At 33.9% G+C, this 25,447-nt stretch overlaps 2 protein-coding genes across 4 annotated transcripts; one reads left to right on the top strand and one right to left on the bottom strand.

Moving 5' to 3' along the window:
• Positions 1-1,569: 1,569 nt before the first annotated feature.
• Positions 1,570-2,565, top strand: LOC141668252 (protein LURP-one-related 4-like). The gene is made up of 2 exons (XM_074475038.1): positions 1,570-1,909; positions 2,057-2,565. The coding sequence occupies exons 1-2, from the start codon at positions 1,676-1,678 to the stop codon at positions 2,417-2,419; spliced, it is 597 nt and encodes a 198-aa protein (XP_074331139.1). The 5' UTR covers positions 1,570-1,675; the 3' UTR covers positions 2,420-2,565.
• A 309-nt stretch (positions 2,566-2,874) lies between these two features.
• LOC141663690 (uncharacterized) lies at positions 2,875-8,817 on the bottom strand. Of its 3 annotated transcripts, none has more exons than XM_074469480.1 (9): positions 8,356-8,817; positions 7,653-7,853; positions 7,444-7,566; positions 7,230-7,267; positions 7,030-7,150; positions 4,526-6,913; positions 4,174-4,329; positions 3,574-3,701; positions 2,875-3,401 (listed from the first exon to the last, which is right to left on the bottom strand). In XM_074469480.1, the coding sequence occupies exons 1-9, from the start codon at positions 8,431-8,433 to the stop codon at positions 3,149-3,151; spliced, it is 3,486 nt and encodes a 1,161-aa protein (XP_074325581.1). In that variant the 5' UTR covers positions 8,434-8,817; the 3' UTR covers positions 2,875-3,148. The 3 variants fall into 3 exon arrangements, with proteins under 3 accessions (XP_074325581.1, XP_074325582.1, XP_074325583.1); XM_074469481.1 differs by having other exon boundaries at positions 7,042-7,150; XM_074469482.1 differs by having other exon boundaries at positions 7,069-7,150.
• Positions 8,818-25,447: the final 16,630 nt, after the last annotated feature.

Here is a 25,447-nt window from a genome sequence, read left to right as displayed (position 1 = left end):
ACCTTAACGTAGCTACTTTATGACACTGTTTATTTTAAAAAAATTAGTGTTCAAGCAGCCGAATTAACACTTCATTTGAACACACGCCTAGAGGGGGAGTTTACATGAGAACCTGAATATTGACTACTGGCTATGTTTCTTGACATATATTATAGTCTTAGTAAAGCATTCAGAGCAATCCTAATTATCTTTTAATCTATTTATTCCCAAAAATGATAAAAGAACAAAATAAAAAAATTATTAATTAATTACACACATATGCGCTTGACTTTCTGCAAGGCACAAAATCTGGTAACAAAGAATTGGTATAATGGTTAAGTTATTTTTCTTTTGTGAGAGGTTTGGATTTCAAATATTAGAGTTTGTAATTAATTAACAAAAAAAAATCAAAAATATAATCACCGCGTCAACTTTGGTGGAAAAATTAGTAAATTATAAAAAATTGTTAGTGTTTCGGTATTATGAATACATTTACATGATAGCATGTTAAATATAATTTAACATGTATAAAATATATAAAAATAATGAGTGTCAAAATGTTAAAAACTACCTCCCATAAAATATGGTGTAAACTACCTCCCATTATAAAAATAATTGGCTATATTGAAAAAATTCAATTGGTCATATTAGGGGGGTCCATTTATATTTAGCCAACCATATGTGGCATTTGTAACTGTTTTAATAACTCATTTTGTACATTTAGCATTTTCCTAAATATAATTTATTTGAGTATATATGTCTATTATGTTTTTTTTATTTAATTATTGAATTTTGACATCTTGAAATATCAATTAGTAGAGTGTTTTTTAAAACGAAGAGTGCATAAATCTATCTATACTATACTATTATAAGCAGAACACCCTCTATTAAATAGTCGGTTGCTCGGTACAAGTTGCTCGGTACAGTTTATATTCTTATTTTAACAATTTCTACAGGGCTCGAGTCCCGTGAACAACATATTATATTATATTATTTATTTTCAGTCAAGTCTCAAATTATTATAAAACATATATTGTTATAACTTATTATGTTTTTCAATTTATATTATAAATATATTATTAAAAATTATCGAATGTTAAAAGCAATCAGTGCATCGCACGGGTTATAGGCTAGTTAATATAAAACAGAAAATATAAAAAAAAAATTATAATGTGGCAAAGCTTCTCAATCAACTACCATCGTTTAAGATGCTCTTATCTTTCACACATTACATCAACGTACTAAAGTTAATATTAAAAACCGTGAAATCAACTTTCTCGTTTTTTGACAATTATCATGGACTCATAGTAGCATTCTTTAATATTTATAAGGAAAATGCACACACGTATAACGAGGGATTGAGGGTCAAATGAAGCGTATAGAATTCATAGAGAGTCAAGAGGGACCAGAAGCTCATAAAATGTTGCACATGTTTAGACAAACTTGCCTTGCCTTTGATGCATTGCATTTTTGACCGCTCAAAAAGTGTATATTACCTGCAGAAATTCTGATTCTTTGGATTTTTGCATAAGGTGAAAAATGTGCATCACGTTGAATTACTGGTTGTTTAGTATATTTGTTGTTCAAGCTCTCCTAACAAGACTCTCAACATAATATACGCACATACTCCACACAGGTCTATATAAACTCAATGGTTTCCATCTTAAGGATCACAATATCATCTCTTTAACAATATATGGCCAAGGTGTATCCCTGCAAGCCCTCCTCCTCATCGTGTCATACTTTAAGCGACTGTCGTAAAACGTATACAATATGGATGAAATCACTTGTAGCAAATGGAAATGGATTCACAGTTTATGATTCATCTGGTAAAGTTGTTTATCGCATTGACAATTATAGTACCAAGTGTAGCAGAGAAGTTTATCTCATGGATCTTCATGGCAATGTCCTCTTCTCCATGTTTCAAAAGGTACTTTTTACAGAGAATCGCAAAGCATGCCAGACATAATGTAACCATCGATTATTTTCAATATTTGTTATTAAAACTGGGATAAATTTGCATCATTAACTCTGCTTGCCTTTAAAAGAAACACTGACCAAAAGCTCGTTTTCGCAGAAATCATTTGGATTTGGGCACTGGAATGGCTACAATTCAGATGCTAAAGTAAAGAATGAGAAGCCAAGGTTTCAAGTTAAAAACTGCAGCAACTTCTGGAAGAGAAGAGATCCACAATATCATGTAACTATGGGATGTGATAGTACTAGTTTTTATACGATTAGAGGACTGGCAGGCAAATCTGAGTTTAACATAACTGACAATCAAGGAAGAGTTGTTGCAGATGTTAAACAGAAACAATCTTCTTCTGGAGTTTTGTTAGGACAAGACGTATTAAGCTTGAAGCTGGAGCCTCTTGTTGATGATCATTCCTTTGTCATGGCCCTTGTCGCGGTGTACGGGTTATTAACTCGAAGAATGTAAATCATTATAACAGTTTCATCATCTAGTTAGCTAGCTGCCTAGGACTATTTCATCACTCTGAACATTGAGTTTAAGCACAGTCTAAACAACTATAATTAGCCTTAGTTAGCTTCTATTTTAGTTAGCATATCTGTACACATTGAATCATACTTCTTATCACATTAGTGATTTTGCAATATTCTTTCTAACCTTTTCATTTTCCTTGGACAAAAAAAATCAACAATAACTGCAAATTTCGGAATAATGGAGGGAATAACACAAATTTAAAGATCTTATATGAGATCAGAATTTCATTTTGTCAAGTCCAAATAAGTTACATTTTCATCATGATTAAAAATATGACTGAAATGTGATAGTGTCCACCAGGTTAAAATTGGTCAAGGATTTTACTCGCTTGTGAAATCATAATTATCTAGAACATTCATAACATAGATTGCTCGATCAATACAACAATATCTGCTCTTAGTACTATTGCATTATACCAAAAAAATGAAAAGAATAAATTTATAAAGCGTTTACCGGAGTTGCAGTTCTAAAACAATTACAATAAATAAACTAAAATATAGATACTTACACACTTGCCTACAATGTAAGAACTACTTCGTACATTTGTACTATATTCAAACATAAAGAACTATCATCTGGGGAAAAAGAACATATATAAACAATATACAATGTTTTATTTTCTGAAACTTTATCAGAAGTGTAATTTCAAGATTCTCCGCATATTCAAGATAAGCTCTTTTTTGAATTTTTTATGCTGCGCAATTTCATTACAAGCTTTTGTCTTTCACCCTCTACCTCAGCGAATTTGAGACTTATAGCTGAATATCTCTCTTGCATATCCTTCAGTTCACCTTCCATTGATCGATTTCTGGCCTTCAGTAATGTCATTTCATGGGATGATTCAGTGAGAGTTCCTTGATCTTTGGAAAGGGTTGCGGAGTTTTGAAGTCCCTCCTCTAATGAAATGTCAGTGTTGCTGTGTAGGTAAATACAAGTTTTATAAGAATGTTTCCCTTGATTGAGAAAGGTATTTACGTTTCATTTGAGATAATCTGCTTTAGGTTACTTTTACATACTTAGCAATAAACAGACCACGGGAACCCAAACAATTGCATATTATGAACTTAGCAGTACACATTAAACAGTACCTATCTCCAAATGACTTCGGGCATTCATTCACAGATGTGCTTTCAGTTGAACTTGTATCTCCGGCAGTAACTACTGATTCTTCTTCTACTCCAGTTTTTAGACTGAATCCCTCTGCATCACTAGCTTCCTGCATTTATTGGCAGTTATACCTTCGTTAGTTTTGAATAAAGGTGATTCTTAAAGGTCTTTTTTAATTTGTATACTTGAAACTGATCCGAGAGCTAGGTCGACTTGATTATTTTGAGAACAAATTTAACATCTACCAATGTTCCCAAGTGGAAAAATTAGCTACAGCTCATTTGGGACTAGGCCATATGACATGCCATTTTTGTGCAGGTAAGAAAGCAGGGGGGCCTCTTGTTCACATGAGAAGAGGGGTGTCCACTAGGATCCAACACTAGGGATATGCAGAGAGCAACAAGTCATGTAAGGACAAGCTTGAAATTAGAATGACATGTAAGGACAAGCTTCAATCTTGAAACTTAGAATGGAGGTTGTGTGAAGTTTCTTGGTACATGACCAATACTTATAGCTATAGGTTGACAAAATATGTTATGCATGACCTTCTCTAATTCAATATCTATATGTAAATCCCTTACATTCTGGATCTTGTATCCACTGAAACATTCAGCATTTTGATGGAGCATATCCAAACTTGTTTCCAGCTCTTCAATCTTGATATGGAGATCTTTCTCCTTCCCCAAAAATGCAGTTGATGAGGTCTTAAGAGAAACTTCATTCAGCTTGATTTGCTCCTGTTGAACATTCAAAATCATCAGAACAGCAGACATCTACAACTGTAAACCAAACATGTAGAAGATTTCAAGGAATCTACATTTCATGACCCTAAGTATTAGAGAGACTAAAGCAAGGGAAGTTCACCCATAGCAAGGAACATTCATGATCTACAATTTGTGGAAAATGTTTAAAAGCATCACATGGCAGTTTTACCTCGAGCGATCTTATTTTCTTGACCAGATTGACACATTCCATGGAATCACAAGCAGGGACAGATTCAGAATTTATTGTTTTATGAACTTCGAAGACAGGTGCTTGACTGTATTCATCTCTTATTTTTTTCTCAACAATGCTTAACATATTATCCTTTATCTTTACATCATCTGTAAGTTGAATCACCTGCTTCCTGAGTATTTCATTCTCCAACTCATCTTCTAAAACAGAGTGTTTTAATTCATTATATATAGTCTCGAGTCTTTTCACCTCTAACTGAAGATTTTCAGCCATTAATTCTATTTCATCCTTGACACTCGTCATAGTGTTTAATTCTTTTTGTAACTTTTCCACCTCCATCTTAAGCAATGTGCCTGTGAGTTCTAATTCATCGCCTTCAGCAATGCCTCTTAATACCTGGATCTCAGTCTCCTCAATAGATTTCTTCATTTCTTCTAGCTCTGCTCTTAAAGTTTCAACCTGCTCTTGCTGCTCAGAGAAAGCACTATTTTCTTGCCTAAGTCTTTCAATTTGAGATTGCAGTGATAGGCTTTCTTCTGAGAGATTGGTACTTGACAACTTCAATTGATTCAGCTCAGCTCTCAAATTTTCATTCTGCCTTTCCTGCTCAGAGAAGATACTGTTTTCTTTTGTAAGTCTTTCAATTTCAGACTGCAGCGTCAATATTTCTTCTGAAAGGAGTCTCTGAGTTTCTTCAGTAAGCTTTCTTTGACTTTCCGTCTCATTGGACTTATATTCACTTTCTAATTGTATCTGCTCCATTTCTTTTGTCTTGGAATGTATTTGGTTTGAAAGTTCGAGCAACTTTGCTTCATATAGGTCCGTAACTGACTGAACCTCTTTCTTGGCTTGCTGGAGCATTTCCTCTAGATAATTTTTCTCTAGACGAAATTCATTTGCTTCAGTCAGTGCTTTTGTAGCTAGCTTATCATTCACATCTAAAGTGGATAATATTTTCATATAAATCCCCTTGAATTCCTTTTGTAGCCTCTCTGCTGTATTGACATTCTGCCGCTGTGCTTTTCTCAGGGTTTCCTCTGCTCTAATGGCTCTCTTTTCTTGCTCAACCTTGGCACTAGTAAGCACTTCTAGATCTGCTTCAAAACCTTGTGCCTGCTTTTCCAGCTCTTCTTGTAAGATCTTCACATGATTTTCAAGTTCACTTATGGTAATCAAAGATCCTGAAAATTCTTCTGACTGCTTCTTGAGCTCATTCTCCAAACTCTCAATCTGTGCTTCAAGATCATTTAAAGTGGCATAAGAAGTTGAACATTCATACTGCATCTTCAGTTGTTCCTGCACTTGACTCTGCTCCAGTTTATATGAGATGTCATGGTTTTCCTGCTTTAAAATCTCATAGTCAAGGGAAAGCTGCTCCATTTGCACTTCCAGATCGTCCCTGTCCCTCTTACAATTATCTAGTTCACTGAAAAGGTCCGTGATTTTTTCCTCTAGCTGGAAAGCATCCTTAACATTACTGTGATCCTTAACAAGTTCTTCTAGTGCTATCTGGTCTTCATCAACATCGGCATCACATTTGGAGTTACTTACATGTGAGCTAAATGCATTCTCACTTCTCGCTGATTTGTTTGACAGTTCTAGTATCTCATTATTCTTTGCTTCTAGCATCTCATCTAGGTCACGCACGGCAAAAAGTAACTCGGAGTTCGATTCTTGTGTCTTTTTAAGCTGTATACGAAGATTCGCATTTAATTCCTTCTCATGGTTCAGTTCTTGTCGCAGTTCTTCAAGAAGTGCCCGAGGATCCCCTCCATCAACTTGCAACTTGTTCCGAACTTTAGCAGCCTCGGAACGTTTCTGCAAGTCTTTGAGTCTTTCGCACTCTTTTCTGAAAGCATCTCTCTCCTCTTTAACACTATAAAGTTCTCTTGAAAGATCCTGACCCCTTTTGCTCTCCTTTACAATATTCTTACGAAGAGTCTGTAACTCTAGTTCTGAAACTTCGGACTGTCTAGCAAGAACAGCTAGTTCAGTTTTAAGTTTGTCAATCAAGATATCAGAGGCATCTTGAGACCTTCCCCTTAACAGAGTCTGACTGGGGCTGTTTGACGAGTCATCTGTGCTTACATCAGGAGCAGAACCTCCAGACCATTCTGATTGTAACCTCTGTTGTTCCTCTTGGACTGCTGGTGAGGCATCAGGTGTTGGCGTCTGAAGTAATGAGACATGACCATGTGATGATACAGAGTTGGTTTTTATGATTTTGTCCTTCATGCCATATTCTTGAAATGTATCAGGACCAGATACGCTATCTGAACTTGATATAGTAACATCGGATGCAGTAGATGCCCAGCGATTTCCTTTCAACTCAGCAACATGGGTCACGACTTTATCCGAAGATCCATCCTAGTAAACAATAAAAAAAGATTGCATAGGATTACAAAATATTGATCAATGCATAATAATCAATACTCCTTTTCAAATTAAATATTTTAAAAAAAAAATCGAAAATTTGATTGTGCCTGAATAAGGCCTTGTGACGATTCGGTTTTTAGGTTTACTTCTATATCACTATTGGTACGGTGTGTGTATAAGATCTCATCCTCCGAACCATGTTTGAAATTTTCACCCTCTCCAGCTTCCCTACAACTCAGTAACCGCAGTCAAAGTCAGATGATGCACACAATTATAATATGATTAAATATTTTACAATTATACATACCTTTGATCAACAGTATCCTGTATCCTCTCTATTGAAACCTGTTCCAAATAACCACACATATGAGAAACAACTACAACCTGCTATAACTTGGACTAATAGAACATGTTTCAGTGAGAATAGTGCTTTCGATGTCAAATAAATTGACAAGCAGGATTATACGTAGTTGCAAGAAGAAAGACTGGGAAATATAGGAAGGTAAAAAATAAGAACTAACATGCAACACAGCCTCAAATTTGGCGGTTTTAAGTGGTAGAGACAGCGAAGTAAGCTTTTTGGCCCCCGCATAATTTGCAAAATCAAACGAAACCTCACCAAGGATACCAAATTTTGACGAATCCTACAAGTTGTCAACAAGCCATTAGTCAAATTTAATACATTCCACTCTTGCTAGTTACACAAAGATCAGATTCAAATATTTTTTACGGTTGCTATGATAAAGTGATATAATCTCTCATTAATCTTCCCAGTTCTAGGATCCTGAACGAACTTCACAGTTTCGTAAATAGGCTTCTCCCAATAACAGCCTGCATTATTAATTTTCACTTTCTCCAACTTTGCCGTTGGCTTTCCAACATCAGCAGGAATCACTGATATCATCAACGAATCCCCTCCCGACAGTGACACCTATATCACACACCATCGATAATCAATGTCAATATAATGAAGAAAAATCTAGTTTAAATCTTCATTACAATCAGAAAAAGTACAACATCAACAAATTACTACACTAACTCAAAGATTTTATCCACTACCTTCCAGATCAAACTTAACTGTGAATACTAGTATTACAGACTCATTTCAACACCCTAAACTAAATCATAAACTTTACATAACAGAAAAACAAATGAAGGGTATAAGAACAAAATCTTCACTTCAACAATGCTAGTAAATATGGTAGTATCAAGAATTCAATATCACTTCCAAGTACTTCAAAATTTGATGCACTAAATATACTAGAAATACCCAAAAAAACCTTAACTTTATATAAAAACATAAAAATTGTAACTTTAAACACACCTACTGATTCACACTAAAATCACACATACATTAACACCCAATATGGCAAAATCTTGATCTAACAAAATGTAAAACTTGGAGGGATATTAAACATTTTATTATATTGAACCTGAGTAGCATGAAACTGTAATCTGAAAACAGCTTTGATCTTGTTCTTGTCGCTCCTCCATCTGGCCGACTTAAACATTTTTGACTTTTTCAACCGGAGCTCCGGCGAGACTGCCGGAAAATCACCATTTCAGCTCAGAGATCACAAATATGACCATTTTAAAAAATACCCAGTTCAAATTTTGAACTGAAAATGTCAAATATGTGGCCTAGAAGTCTAGTAAACACTCACACACACACAGTAGAGAAAGAGTGATGGGACTTGAGAAGAGTGAGTTAACTCAATGTGAGTCCAACCGAGTTAAAGATTGAATCTTTTTTGTATTCAAGATTTGTATGGGAAGTCTTTAAGGTAATTTATGAGCTAAAAATTAGAGACTAAAATTTAGCAGATCTTAAAAAGTTTCTTCTCTATCTCTCTTTATTTGTGTGTGTTTGATCACAACTCTTTTATCTTTTTTTAGCTAAAATTCACTGCTGTTTGGGTCTTGTGTGGAAAATGCAACAGTCATCTCGAAAAAGATGGGACTATTCAAAGGAGTGATGTGTTGAATAATTAAATTACACATGCATATAAAAAAATTATATTTATTTTTTTCTGCTAATCGATTACTATTTGTACGTGTCTTGCACTTTTAATCTCAGAGTTTAACCGCTTGTTGACACATGTTTTAATTTTTTTCGTCCTTTGTTTTTAATATTTTCTAGAAAATATATAAAAAATTATGTTTACTTTTAAAAACAAACTTTTTGAAGTAAATGGTCATTACAAATGTGAATATTTTTACTTCAATAGTAAGAGTATATATTTTGGTCAATAACAAGCTCAAAATATGATATGATAGAAACTTTCTATCTTGTTTATAGATTTTTTTTATTTATTTTGATAATTATCTGGTTCATAGATTTTTACTTCACACATATCGAAAAGTAGGTATGGAACTTATAAATATGTATAAATTGAAGCGGAAGCTTCTCTGGGTTTATAATAAAAAAATGAAATTACAGATGGTCTGACATTAATGTCCTTGCTCTTTAGCCTTTAAACTGGAATAGTAGGCTGCGGAATCATTTTATAGGGTCTGCGTTGCTTAACTGTTTGAATTAGCTGTTTTTATTTTTTTAAATTAAAAAACCAACTAGTAAATATTAATATTAAATGTTTTATTTTATCAAATTTCTGACTTGATACTTTACATTGAACTTAACAAATACTCTCTCCGTCCCTAAAAACGTAACATATTTGTCTTGGACATGTTTGTCAATGCATACTTTTGATTGTTAATATCTTTAAATTCGTATTAATATTAAATATAAAAATTTCACTATATTAAAGTACTGATAAATACGAATCCAACGAGATCACTCATGACTATGTTTGATATTATACATTAGACATAAATTACTAGTCAATCGCTTACCGTAAACAGTACCGAAAGTCAAAATAGGAAACGTTTAACGGGACGGAGGGAGTACATTATTTCCACCAAAAAATGAAATTGAATTCAATAAACTTGTTACGACTTGATTTGAAGAAATCTAAGTTCGAAAAAATTGTTCTGTCAGAACCCATGATTGATTAATAGATTTATCAAATTTAGTGCGAATTAATGAAAAAAAAGTTCAATACGTGGCCCTATCTATTTAAGTATAATAATATTATTTGATGAAAGTAGGGTTTTTTCATGTGTATCACTCTAATATCTACGGCAAACAACTTTATTTAAACAAGATATATCAAGTAAAAGAGATTTACTCCTATAAGAAAAGTGTATTAAATATGAAACTAAAATGCGAAGTGACAAAATGGAAAAGTCATCGACTGAAATGAAGAACAAAGTTAATTCTAACGGATGTGTTGGATATGTACTAATGAGTGTCGTCATTTGGTAGATAGTATCTGGGCCGTTTGGGGTCACTTTCTTTGTCGTGGAACCCTCGGGAGGGTCCTTCCTCGCTTCGTCCTTGTTTTTTTATATGATCAACATTAATAACAAATATTTCTGTTTTATAAGCTAACATTAATTACATGAGTTTAAACATCTTTATTGTCATAATTTCTGTTATATTTTGAGCTTTTTTTATAAATTGGTTCAAGTCCCGATTTCGAGTTTAAAATAAGTCAAAGTCTACTATATCCTAAGATTCAATAATATTTGGGTCGCATGTCGAGTCCTTATATCGAATATTCCGAAACACGTATTTTCGCATCCTCCCATCGGATATACGGATTCTTCTACGATAGTAATCAAAATCTATTTTAGCAAATTACATTCGTAAAATTCAGTATCCATGTCTATTTAGTTAGTACAAAAGTAATAATTACAACATTCATTTTTTCAAAAATTAAAATATTTACTACAAAAGGGAAGCCGAGCTTATGAAATAACAAAGTTAAAAGATCATAATTTATTGATATATATAATAGTAATACTTTGCATAATGGACATTTTATTCTTTTCTTATTCGATCAAAATTGTATTCCTTCCGTGACATAAAAATATTGATTCTTCTACTCTTTAAAATTAATTTGTTAACAAAGTATGATGAAATATTTCAAATAATAAGAGATTCTCAATTTCTAATTTTGATTCTCGCTCAAATATAAATTATATAGAGTTATACTATCTTGTAAGAGACACTCCGATGCTAGTTTTGATTTTCACTAACCTATCTAGTATCTATCCATTTTTTTTCCTTTAGTCTATTTTGATTAATCTTCATCTCAGAAAGTACTAAAGTCAAATATTTTAAAGGATTGTTTAATTGAGACTTCAACTACAAGACAAAAGGAGTGTTATACTTGTATTAGTAGTATTAAACTCGAGTTTCACCGTCGGTGGAATAAAAATATAAGGACGTATCTCTCTGTACAGCGAAAGGATCACCGAAAACATGCCTCGTGTCTTTTTAGGCAAGTTGCTCCGGGGGTATCTGATTTCCATAATAAACAACAGTTTTAACTGAGATAACCTTCCAAACCTTTTTAACCCCCCAACTTAGCTAATGGTATGTATAACTCAGTATTACACTATCTACCCGCATGTCCCATTGAGTTGTGTATATTGAGGGACCTGAGTTCGACATAAATTTCAAGTTCCCGTAAACGATAATTTAAAAATTATTCTAATTTATTTTTTCTTCTATATAAATATTTTCATTGTGTTCCCGAGTTTCAATTTGGAGAAAAAGAAAATTATTTGTATTTATTTATTTTTTTAAGGTGTTATTGAGATTTTTGAAAAAAAAAAGAACATAAAAAGAGAATAAATATGAATCAATTTCATTTAAAAAAAATCTGTACAAAAATGAGATGATCGGGATAAAAAGATTAATTACATTAATAGTTACATTAAATATTTTAACAAATTTTTACTTTCTCTTCCTTCCTTCAAAAATTTAGGACCATGAGAAAGAAAATTATGTATCAAATATTTTCTTTGTTTTCTACAAGATTTAATTAATTTCTTTTCATCATCTAAAAAATTCGGGAACTCAACGTCAATAGACTAATTACGTCAATACCGTATACAATTGAATAGGACGAAGGGAGTAGACTAATTGGTAAAATTCTAACAATTGTTGTTTAAAGAGTGTTGTGCAAGACATGCATGTACTTTAATAAGACTAAGTCAAATTAACAACCCTAAGTAAGTTGTATTGTAATCTTAGTTTGCATTTGTACTTGTAACATTTAAAGTCTGTAAAAATGTAAAAGAGCACACTGGAGTCTTTTTGTTTAAACAGTATCAAGTCTAAGGATTCTATCTAGAAGAAGATAGAAGATCATGCCTCAGAAAAATTATGAAGAAGTTTGGAGTTAAATAAATCTGTTCGGATAAAAATATTCTAAGTCAAAGATCTTTACAAGTCACGGATTTAGTGTTATAGAGAAGTCACTCGAGAACTCCAAATGACGTATCGAGAAGTCATAAAAGCTTATAGAGATCTCATAGAGAGATATCGACAAGCCAAATTGAAGACATGAAGATTAGAGATATCGGCAAGTCATTTCTTCACTAGAAAACTCAGAGTTATCGACAAGTCAACATTCATTAGAGAACTCTGAGTTATCGATAAGTCAAATTCCACTAGAGAACTCAGAGATATCGATAAGCCAAAATTTACTATAGAACTTTGAGTTATCGACAAGTCAAATTTGACTAGAGAACTCTGAGTTATCGATAAGTCAATAAACCACTAGAGAACTCAGAAATATCGATAAGTAAAAGTGAAGATATGAAGACTAGAGATCTCGACAAGCCAAATTCTCTTATAGAGAACTCAGAGACCTCTACAAGTAAAATTAACTATGGAGTATTAGAGATCTTGATAAGCCAATATACTTATCGAGATGTCAAGTTCTCTATAGACCAAATGGAGATCTCGAGGTAAAATCTCAAAGTACAATTTGCAGACCAGTTCAATATTCAAGATTAACAATCAACAAACAATCCAAACAGCTGGATTGACAAGTCTACAAAAAGCAGCTTGAAGTATGTGCAAGATCAATGGTGAATATTAACTGACAAAGGAAGATCAAAGTAAACACAGGTTGCTAAGATATGCTAAGCCAAAAATAAAAGATACACTTTTCCTGAAATGGAAATGACAAGTGACAGTTTACTAAAGTTAATAGCATGTCTTATTGTACACTGTGTAAACCAGTAAGTTAACGAAATTATAAAGTTAACACTGGTCCTTTAGTCAGTTGTTACAATTCAGATAGAAAATCTTTTAACACTCTCAAGAAGAAGCTAAGCTATTTATCAACAAAGAGCCTAGAAATTTTATAGCAAAACATTCTTAATTTTAATATAAAATTAAGTGAGTTTTGAAAAGATCTGTGTTCTTTATTATTACATGTTTAATTTATGTAGTAACACATTTCAGTACAAGATTTAATTTACCTTGTTCAGCCATAAAAAGCTCAAGAAAAGCATAAAAACAGTAAAACACATTCACCCCCCCCCTGTGTGTTATTCATTTCCTAACAAGTGGTATCACAGAAAAATCTGAAAGTAAACAGATTCAAGATCTTGGAAGAATGAACACACAGAAGATCAGTAGCATCAAAATTCCTATATTTGATAAAGCTAACTACACTCTTTGGAAAAAGAAAATGTTGTTATTTATCGGGATGGCCAATCCACTCTATATTCATATTCTCAAAAATGGGTCCTTCACTCCTATGGTCAGAGTTGAAGAATCAACAGATGGTGATGTGGTCATTCCAGCTCATTATGCTCCAAAAGACCCTTCTGAGTACACTGAGCCTGAAAAGGAGAAAGTTTCCCTGGATAGTGGCTTGCAGCTAATATTGATAGAGTCACTTGACAATGTGATGTACAACAATATTGTTAATTATGACACTACCAAGAAAATCTGGGAAAAAAGATTGAAATACTCTGTGAAGGAACTGAGAAAGTTAGATCTAATCAAAAAAGGATACTGATTTCACAATATGAAGGTTTTATGGCCAAACCAAAAGAAAGTGATGTGTTTGAAAGAATCAATAAGCTGATAAATGACTTGCAGCTCCATGACAAATACTATGAAGCTGAAGAAGTGAACTTAAAGTTCTTATTTACTCTCTCTGATCATTTATAACAGAAAATCTTAGAAATCAGGGAAGGGAGAGACTTGAGCAGAATAATACTGGAAGTTCTATATGGAATTCTTAAAATATATGAACTAGAAATGATTCAAAGGAAATCATTGAGATCTGGTCAAGGACATGTTGTAGATGGCTCAAGTGCTTTAATTATCAATGAAAGCCATGTTGGATTTTTAACGCAGCGGGGGCATGACAAAATACTTTTACACATACAAAATCCAAATAAAAGCATATAAATCGTGAATAAAAATTCGAGGGATCGAATCTAACCTTTTAAAATAATTCGGAGACAACGATCAGAGATCCTTAGCAGTTGCTCCTCAAGTGTGAAGCACTCCACCGGTATCCACCAAGAAAACGACTTTTAGGAGGAGGAGGAGGTGGAGAGAATTTGGTTTTCTAAAACTTTTGGGTTTCTGGGGTTAGAATAAAATAGGGTCTATAATAGTGTATTTATAGGCAAAATTTTCAGCTGAAATTTTCCCATAAATATTATTATTATCCCATTTATTATTCTCATTAATAATTAAAATACCTTTTAATTATTAATCCCTTTTCTAAACACTTTAGAAATAATTCTCTCTCTTGATTTAATTTCCAAAAATTAAATCCTTTAATTAATAATATTAAGAACTTTTCTTAATTAATTTATAATCAATTAAATCTAATTTAATCAATTATTAAATTTGCCAATTAATTATTTATTTCATAAATAAATAATTATTAGCCATTATTAATTAATTCCTCCACCATAAAATCATTCTCTTTTTATGGTGTGACCCTGTAGGTTCAATATTAAGCCGGTAGTAGAAATAAATAATAATAAAACTATTTTATCATTATTTATATAAATTCTCTAATTTTTTAAATATGATTAATTAATTAATCACATTTATTCTACATCGTGAGTGATGCTTCTCAACATATCGCGACTATCCGGATAATATGAATTCACTGCTTAGAATACCAAGAACCTGTCAGTGAATAGTTACCGTACAATAAACTCCTTCTACCCTACAATGTCCCGATCAAATACAATGCATGGATCTCGTGTCAAGCCTATCTAATTTAATCACTTGCTTACCATTTACTATGCGTAGTTCTATGCAAATTAGAAACTCCTTTCTAATTTCATTTACTCTGGCCAGAGATTCCTGAACTAGCATTAGTGGATCAGCCTTGAACATTCGCTTCCTTCACTGGAAGGGGTAGATCCTTTATTGATCATACACTATCTTCATGTACAAATTCCTATACCCAGAAGAGCCCTAATAATTGTCCCTGGAGACTAAGAACTAAACCAAAGCATAGTTCAGTGTACACAAGATGACTATGATGACCTCAAGTCTAAGGATACTTGTACAACTATCACTATGTGAACAACTGCTGACACGTGAGTGAACTCCATCAGTTGTTCAGCTGTGCGAGTCATGTTCAGTGAACTTATTCCATAATAAGCACCTACATACTAGCTATAGTGTCACCACACAAATGTCTATGAGAACAGACATCCTTCATAATGAAGCAAGCATAGTATGTACCGATCTCTGCGGATTATTAATTACCAGTTAGTAATCCTACGACCAGGAACTATTTAAGTTTAGAGTTATCATCTTTTTAGGTCTCACTATTATGATCTCATCATAATCCATAAAAAGCTTTACTCTAAACTATGGTATATCTTATTTAAACACTTAAATAGATAAAGCCCGTAATAAAAACAAAACAAGTCTTTATTAATATCAATGAAATCAAAACAGATTACATAAAAGTTATTCCTAAATCCTAATACACGATTGGACTTAGGACATATTCCTTTCAATCTCCCACTTGTACTAAAGCCAATCACTCTGGTATCTAATACCCATCTTGACTATCAAAGTGACTTTCATAAAGTAGCTTTGTGAGTGGGTCTGCTATGTTGTTATGTGTGTCAACTCTAATTCAATACAATATAAGAAATGTTACCGCGCTCCCACTAACCCTTTTGTAGATGCATGGTTCATCTGCGTTTTTGATAAAATCAAACTCTTTGATTGTCTCATCAAAACGAATGTTCCATCTTTCGAGAAGCTTGCTTTAAACCACATATGGTTCGCAGCAGCTTACACACTAGGTTTTCATTTCCCTTGGAAAGAAAACCATCTGGCCATCTGCCAGATTTCATAGTCGCAGTAAGCAGCATTCGCAAGCAAAATCCGAACTGATTTTAACAGGGCTACAGGTAAAAGGTTTCATCAAAGTCAATCCATTGCCTTTGTTTGAATCCTTTTTCCACAAGCCTGGCCTTAAAGGTCTCCACCTGGCCATCTGCTATAATCTATCTTTTGTATACCATATACATAGATTCCATTCTGGATTTCATGGCACTATGCCATTTCTCTGAGTCAACACTACTCATAGCCTCATTATAGGTTACAGGGTCGTCATCATTATTAATCGACAACTCATTGTCATTCTCAATGACAAGGCCATATTACCTCTCAGGTTGGCGAGACACTCTCCCTGACCTATGAATGGCCTGTTCCACAAAAGTTTGTTCAGTCAGAACAGGTGTTTCCACTTGATCCGTAGTAGTTTGTGCTTCTTGAACTTTATCAAGTTCAATTTTGCTCCCACTGTTTCCTTCAAGGATAAACTCCTTTTCCAAGAAGGTAGCATGTCTGGAGACAAACACCCGATGATCGGTGTAAAAGTAATACCTTAAAGTCTCTTTAGGATATCCCACAAAACTACATTTTACGGATCGATATTCCAGCTTATCTGGGTCAACTTACTTGACATAAGCTGGACATCCCCAAATCTTAACGTGTTTAAGACTCGGTTTCCTTTCTTTCCATATCTCATACGGAGTTTGAGGAACAGATTTGGAAGGCACCTTATTCAGTAAATATGCTGAGGTTTCCAATGCATAACCCCATAGGAATACTGGAAGATTTGCATAGCTCATCATGGACCGAACTATGTCTAACAAAGTTCGATTTCTCCTTTCAGATACTAATCTGGAGGAGTCCACTGGGAGACTATACCATTTACTTTGAGATAATCTAGAAACACTCAATTAAAGTATTCACCACCTCGATCTAATCGAAGAATTATAATACTATGTTTGGTTTGTTTCTCCACTTCATACTTATACTCTTTGAACTTTTCAAAGGCTTCAGACTTGTGTTTCATCAAACACATATCCGAATCTAGATCTATCATCTATGAAAGTAATGAAGTATGAAAATCCACCCATGGCTTGCTAGACATTGGTCCATATACATCTGTGTGTACCATTCCTAGCAAATTTGCAGCCCTCTCTCCATGTCTACTAAATGGAGACTGCAGTGCCACTAAAAAGTAAGATTTTCATCATCCCTTTTCTTTTATTAGTTTGTTCAATCTGAAGTAAATTATATCACATATATACAGACCATTATTTAAAGTACCACGTCCATAAAGAATATTATCTCTAAGAATAGAACATTCATTATTCTCAATAATAAATGAAAATCCAGCCAAGTCTAACATGGGAATAATATTCCTCACAATCGAGGGAACAAAATAGCAATTATTTCAAACAATAGTCTTGCCCATAGGCCTATGCAAATGAAATGATTCTACATCTACAGCAGCAACTCTTGCTCCATTTCCAACAGTAGAATCACCTCCTCTTCCTCAAGAGTCCTACTGCTCCTTGGTCCCTGCAACAATTGCAGATTTGAGAACCACAGGCGGTATCTAATACCCAAGTAGAAATTTGATTTAATGACATATTCACTTCTATCATGAACATACCTGAATCAAAAGCGGTAGTCTCACTACCCTTCTTCTTCTTTAATTCTGCAAGGTAAACCTTGCAGTTCCTCTTCCAGTGCCCCACCTTGTTACAGTGAAAGCAAACAACTTTGCTCTTGGGGTCTTCAGCTTTTGGTGGAACCGGCGTTTTCTCACCTACTTTCTTCTTCTTGGAAGGGTTCCTCTTTCTTTTCTTAGGATTAGAACCTTCACCAATTAGAAGAACAGAACTCTTCTTAGGGGGAAAATTCGATTCCGCAGTCTTCAACATGTTGTGGAGTTCAGGCAGGCTGACATCCAACTTATTCATGTGAAAGTTCACAACAAACTGCGAGAACGAACTCGGAAGCGATTGCAAGACCAAGTCTCGGCTCAGCTCCCCATCCATTGCAAAACCAAGTTATCCAAGACGTTCAATCAAATTGATCATCTTAAGTACATGGTCATTCACAGATGATCCCTCAGACATCCTACACTCGAACAGCTCCTTCGATATCTCATATCGAGCTGTCCTCCCCGCCACATCATACAACTCTTGTAGATGCATGAGGATAGTGTGAGCATCCATATGCTCATGTTGCTTCTGTAGATCAATGTTCATGGAAGCTACCATGATGCATTGAGCAACATTTGCATCATCTATCCACTTACGATACACAATATGTTCATCATTATGTGCATCACTAGCAGGTTCAGTAGGCTTAGGTGAGTCAATCACGTATTCCAGCTTCTCAATCCTGAGAACAATTCTCAAGTTTCGAAACCAATCAGCATAATTAGGAACAGTCAATTTGTGAGCATCTAGTATGCTCCTGAGTGATAGTGCAGAAGACATAACGTACAAAGTAAATCTTTAAATGATAAACACATAACAACACTTAGCAAATATTCGATTTCATTTCAAAACACTATATGAATCGGGTCTTTATTCATAAGTGGCTCCCACTAGTTTTCCTAATTTATTCAACCCCCTACATGAAAAATTAAGCATCCATAATGCTAGTGGGAATAGGGATCCTACATTCCATTACACAACCCCGGCTGTGGCACGAAACGCCATGTAATGTTCAATAGGCAGACAACTCTTGTCAATTACATCTTATGTTATTCCCTAATCAAACTTTAGCCTCTTGAATAATTGAGTCACGGCTGTGGCACGACAAACTCAATATTCTAAGTCAAGTCTAACCCAACATTCCGTACAATTGAATCAGTCCCCAAAGGCCCACGGCTGTGGCACGTAACGAACTTTAGATTCTTATTCAATGTACACATCTCTATGTAATAGACAAGTATTTCTTATTTCAAAATCAAAGCCCTCGGTTGTGGCACGAAACGACAATGATTCAAAAATAAGAACTACTTTCTACCATGTTGGAAGGCTATGACCGACACAAGCCCGTTGTATCATTGGCCAATTACTACTTGATATTATTTAATTTTAGAGGGATTATATTACGTTACAATCATAATCATATTATAAAGAAATTCTTCCTTTTAAATTAAATATTTCAAATCAATAATCAATAATCAGATGATTCCCAGATCGGGTGGAGCATTGTCAAGAGGCGTCACTTAATAACCCTTTCTTACAGATAGAAATCTGTTATTGACAGAATCATCCTTTCTCTCATATTGAAAATTCATATTCAATTACGTGTTTCATAAACACAAGAATCTCATGATTGTATTCATAATATTATTATTAAGGTTATGAAACAATTTCACTATACTAGGTTGTCTAACAAACGCCTTATGTTTATTTAAGTTCATATAAATCTATCATCGCATGATAAACTAAGCATATATCACATATATCAACATGAATAAACATCAAGGTAGGCATGTTACATCATCTAGCACATTAGTCTAAGCATTATACATCTCTATGTATCACATGAAGCATTTAAAATCAATTCAAACGATCAAAAACAGCTTTAAAACACTTCATGGAATATAAACAGTTCAAAACTTTTATATAAACTAAAAATGATCACTCCATTAGATCCGTCTCAAAAAAACGAATCCAACGGTATATTGCACGCCTAAAACGGAGTTACGAAACTCCCAGAAAATCAATTTTAAAATCAACAGACGGGCTGTAACGCATTACAGGAACGCGTTACAAGCCCTGTAACGCATTCCGGTGATGCGTTACAATGGTGTAACGCATTCCGTGAATGCGCCACAGGGGTTTAACGCATTCCCGGAATGCGCGACACCCTTTAAATTTTTTTTTTTAATTTCTACAGCCGCCTGGCAGATTCCTTCTCGGTTAACGTGCCTGACATCTGTGTACCTGACTGTCTTCTTTCCGTGCCATTGAACAGGTAATAGCAGAACAGCAGAAACATTCTTTTACAGCAGATACAAATATATATATATATATATATATATATATATATATATATACTATATATATACATATATTTACTTATTAAATTAAGAATTTTAATTACAAGAACTTCAAAAATTCATAATAAAAAATCTATACATCCTAAAATTATGAAAAAAATACCCAGACGATCTACAACACTTGTAGAACCCAGATCAACATTCAAAATTATTCTGAGAAACGATTTCTCATCAGACAAAATTAATCCATGATATAACTTGTAAAAATCATAATTAATTCATACAAGCACATAAAATTCTGAATTTTTTACCACAGATCTATATGCATACAACCTATGCTCTGATACCAATGTTGGATTTTTAACGCAGCGGGGGCATGGCAAAACACTTTTACACATACAAAATCCAAATAAAAGCATATAAATCGTGAATAAAAATTCGAGGGATCGAATCTAACCTTTTAAAATAATTCGGAGACAACGATCAGAGATCCTTAGCAGTTGCTCCTCAAGTGTGAAGCACTCCACCGGTATCCACCAAGAAAACGACTTTTAGGAGGAGGAGGAGGTGGAGAGAATTTGGTTTTCTAAAACTTTTGGGTTTCTGGGGTTAGAATAAAATAGGGTCTATAATAGTGTATTTATAGGCAAAATTTTCAGCTGAAATTTTCCCATAAATATTATTATTATTATCCCATTTATTATTCTCATTAATAATTAAAACACCTTTTAATTATTAATCCTTTTTCTAAACACTTTAGAAATAATTCTCTCTCTTGATTTAATTTCCAAAAATTAAATCCTTTAATTAATAATATTAAGAACTTTTCTTAATTAATTTATAATCAATTAAATCTAATTTAATCAATTATTAAATTTGCCAATTAATTATTTATTTCATAAATAAATAATTATTAGCCATTATTAATTAATTACTCCACCATAAAATCATTCTCTTTTTATGGTGTGACCTTGTAGGTTCAATATTAAGCCGGTAGTAGAAATAAATAATAATAAAACTATTTTATCATTATTTATATAAATTCTCTAATTTATTAAATATGATTAATTAATTAATCACATTTATTCTACATCGTGAGTGATGCTTCTCAACATATCGCGACTATCCGGATAATATGAATTCACTGCTTAGAATACCAAGAACCTGTCAGTGAATAGTTACCGTACAATAAACTCCTTCTACCCTACAATGTCCCGATTAAATACAAGGCATGGATCTCGTGTCAAGCCTATCTAATTTAATCACTTGCTTACCATTTACTATGCGTAGTTCTATGCAAATTAGAAACTCCTTTCTAATTTCATTTACTCTGGCCAGAGATTCCTGAACTAGCATTAGTGGATCAGCCTTGAACATTCGCTTCCTTCACTGGAAGGGGTAGATCCTTTATTGATCATACACTATCTTCGTGTACAAATTCCTATACCCAGAAGAGCCCTAATAATTGTCCCTGGAGACTAAGAACTAAACCAAAGCATAGTTCAGTGTACACAAGATGACTATGATGACCTCAAGTCTAAGGATACTTGTACAACTATCACTATGTGAACAACTGCTGACACGTGAGTGAACTCCATCAGTTGTTCAGCTGTGCGAGTCATGTTCAGTGAACTTATTCCATAATAAGCACCTACATACTAGCTATAGTGTCACCACACAAATGTCTATGAGAACAGACATCCTTCATAATGAAGCAAGCATAGTATGTACCGATCTCTGCGGATTATTAATTACCAGTTAGTAATCCTACGACCAGGAACTATTTAAGTTTAGAGTTATCATCTTTTTAGGTCTCACTATTATGATCTCATCATAATCCATAAAAAGCTTTACTCTAAACTATGGTATATCTTATTTAAACACTTAAATAGATAAAGCCCGTAATAAAAACAAAACAAGTCTTTATTAATATCAATGAAATCAAAATAGATTACATAAAAGTTATTCCTAAATCCTAATACACGATTGGACTTAGGACATATTCCTTTCAAGCCAAACATCTAATGATGAGCCAAGATCTCAAACTCCAGTTGCCTCACCGAGTGAGCAAAGAACAAATGACTCACAGGAACAAGTCATTCTGGAATTAGAAGAAGATGAGTTCTACACTCTTGATGAACTGGATGAGCTAGATCAATTAATGGCCTATCTGGCAAGAAAGTTCTCTAACATTAGAGTAAAAAAGCCAAGATTCTTCAAGGGTAAAGGATAGTTTTTCAACAAAGACAACAACTGGAAAGGAAAAGGGAAGTACACATCTGATAGCAAAAATGGTTACAAAACTAGATCTGTTGATAGATCAAAGATAAGGTGCTTCAACTGTGATGAACTAGGCCATTTTGTGACAGAATGTAGGAAACCCAAGAAAGAAAAGAAAGACAAAGTTTATCTTGAACTGGAAGCAAAGTATGAAGCTCTTCTAAAGAAACAGCAAAGCAAATCTTATATTGCAGAGGGAAAAAGTTGGGATGATTCTGATAATGATGAAGATGAGGAAGTTGGAAATTATGCTTTAATGGCCTTGGAGCAAGGAGAATCATCCTCATCAAAATCACAGGTACGAACTCTCACTACCACTGATTTAAATATGAGTCAATATAAGGAAACTGTAGATTAGATGAGCACATTAATGTTTCACATTCATACAAGTATGATTGCTACTAATGAAGAAGTTAGCAGATTGACAAAGATAAATGAGAAACTTGAAAGTGAGAAACAAGAAACTGAATTATTGTTGGTAGAGCTTGAAACTGTAAGACAAGAAAATGCATATCTAAAGAACAAGCTCAAGTGTACAAGTGAAATTGAAGCAGTGCTAAGGGAGAAGCTGGAAAATAATGGAGTTAAATTGAAATCCTTCAAGAATGCATCTGAGTTAATTGGATAGTACCATGAGAAAAATAAGCAATGTGCAAACATTGCCATTGGTCTTGATTATGATGCCTTGAACAACAAGAAGAAGAATATATGTGACAAAGGGAAAGCAACAGAAGTTGAAAATGTTCCAACCATCCTGAAAAATGTTGATTCACCTATATTCAAGGCATGTGAAGTAAATTTCAGTGAGAAGAGTTGATTATCAAGTAAGAAATTGCTGATGAAGATAAAGAGAAGAAAAATGCAGAAGCAACTCCATCTTCCAAAGCTGAAGAGATGCTCATGGATAAACAAAACTCCAAGACACCTGTCAAAGAAACCAAGACTGAAGATGCAAGAAAGAAGAAGAAAAATAGAATTGGGAAAATTGGGATAAACAAAAGCAATAATGTTGCTTATGTTGCAGATGCTCAAAGAAAGAAGTGTGAAAAATGTGGCTCTGTAAATCATTTAACTCATCTTTGTAAAAAGGTTGTTAGCAAGCCAGTTGAAGGAGCATGCAAGTACAATGAAGCAGATGCAAATGATCCCTACTCATTCTGTGACAAGTTTGACTGTATCCCTTGCAACTTGAAAGTGATGAAGAGTTGTCACAAACTGAGAGTAGACCTTAAAGAAACAAAAATTGGGTCTATATCAGATAGGGAAAATGCACAACAGTCATTGAATTCTATTTTATCTGAAACAACTCATTCTACTTCTGCTAAATCAGTTAACAAGAAGAAAGTACCCAACACTGTTTGGGTTGCTAAACACACTTAAAACTCATTGTGTGCAGGGTAAAGTGAAGAAAGTCATATGGATAATTGACAGTGGGTATTCCAGACATATGACAGGTGATAAGGCCCAACTATCACAGTTTGAGGAGAAGGTTGTCCTTTTGGTGACCTTTGGAGACAACAACAAAGGATTCCCAATGGGATATGGCAAGATTGTTATTGAAAATGTTGTCATTGATGATATAGCACTGGTAGCTGGTCTTGTAGTGAATCTTCTCAGTGTTAGCCAATTTACATACAAAGATTTTGAAGTCTTATTTAAAAAAGAAGAATGCACTTTTATCAGCAAGAAAACTGGTGAAGTTGCTCTGAAAGGAGCAAGGAAGGGAAGCTTATTTTTTGCAGACTTGGACTCAACAAATAAGGATGAAATGTGTTGATTATATACTAAGGCATCAGAAGAACAAAGCAAGCTATGGCATAAGAAGTTGTCTCACTTGAATTTCAAGGAAATTAACACCTTGGTCAAAAAGGAGTTAGTAAGAGACATGCCTAAACTGGAATTTGCTCAAGTTGAAGTTTGTGAAGCTTGTCAAAAAGGAAAAATGAAAAGATCTAGTCACAAGTCAAAAACTATGAATTTTATAAGTGCATCATTGCAACTTATTCACATGGACTTGTTTGGACCAGTAAATGTCTTATCAATTTCAAGAAACAAATATGCACTTGTGATGATGGATGATTTCTCAAGATACACTTGGGTAGAGTGGTTCATGCACTCTAAAAATGAAACTCCACACATCATAATTGAGCACATCAAGAAGATAGAAAAATAGGCTGAAGACCACAATTGTGTAAAAAGATTAAGATGTGATAATAGAACAGAATTCATAAATGCAATATTGAGTGAATTCTGCAAAAGTAAGGGCATTGTTCAAGAATTCTCAGCTTCTAGAACACCTCAATAAAATGGAGTAGTTGAAAGAAAGAATAGAACATTAGTTGAAGATGCTAGAACAATGCTGCAAGATGCTAAGTTGCCAACAAGTTTATGGGAAGAGGCTGTTAACACTGCATGTTACACTCAGAACAGATACCTCATTAACAAGGCACATGGCAAATCATATTACTCAATCATTTCTAATAGAAAGCCAATTGTAAAGCATCTTCATGTGTTTGGAAGCAAGTGTTACATTTTGAAAGACAACTCTGAATATGTGGGAACATTTGACTCAAAAGTTTTTGAAGCAATTTTTATGGGATATTCATTGGAAAGAACTACCTACAAGGTCTATGTGATAGATCAAAAGAAGGTTATGGAAAGAACAGATGTGGCTTTTGGTGATGACAAGTGTTCAGGCTTGGAATGCCTTGATGAAAATGAAGCTGAAGCCCTTACATTTGAAAACCTCAACACTGATAGTGATTCTGATGGTGAAGATGAAGTCAATGCAGAACAGATGTTGAATGAAGAGATTACTAAACATGAAAATCATGGGAATGGAATCTCATCTCAAAAACCTGAATTTGATAGCACAAACTCAGAGGGAGAAAGAGAAGAAGGATCTAGCAGCTGTACCACTAATGAAGAGAATGATGAAGGCACAAGTCAACAAACTCCTACAAGGAAGTGGGATAAAAGTCATACTAGAGAAGCAATTATTGGTGATCCTACTGCTGGTGTGAGGAGCAGAAGTGCAACTGCTAATGAGTGCCTATAT

Source organism: Apium graveolens, chromosome 6 (assembly GCF_009905375.1).
Source record: "Apium graveolens cultivar Ventura chromosome 6, ASM990537v1, whole genome shotgun sequence".
NCBI classification, from domain to species: domain Eukaryota; kingdom Viridiplantae; phylum Streptophyta; class Magnoliopsida; order Apiales; family Apiaceae; genus Apium; species Apium graveolens.
This window is presented reverse-complemented; position numbering and strand designations above follow the sequence as displayed.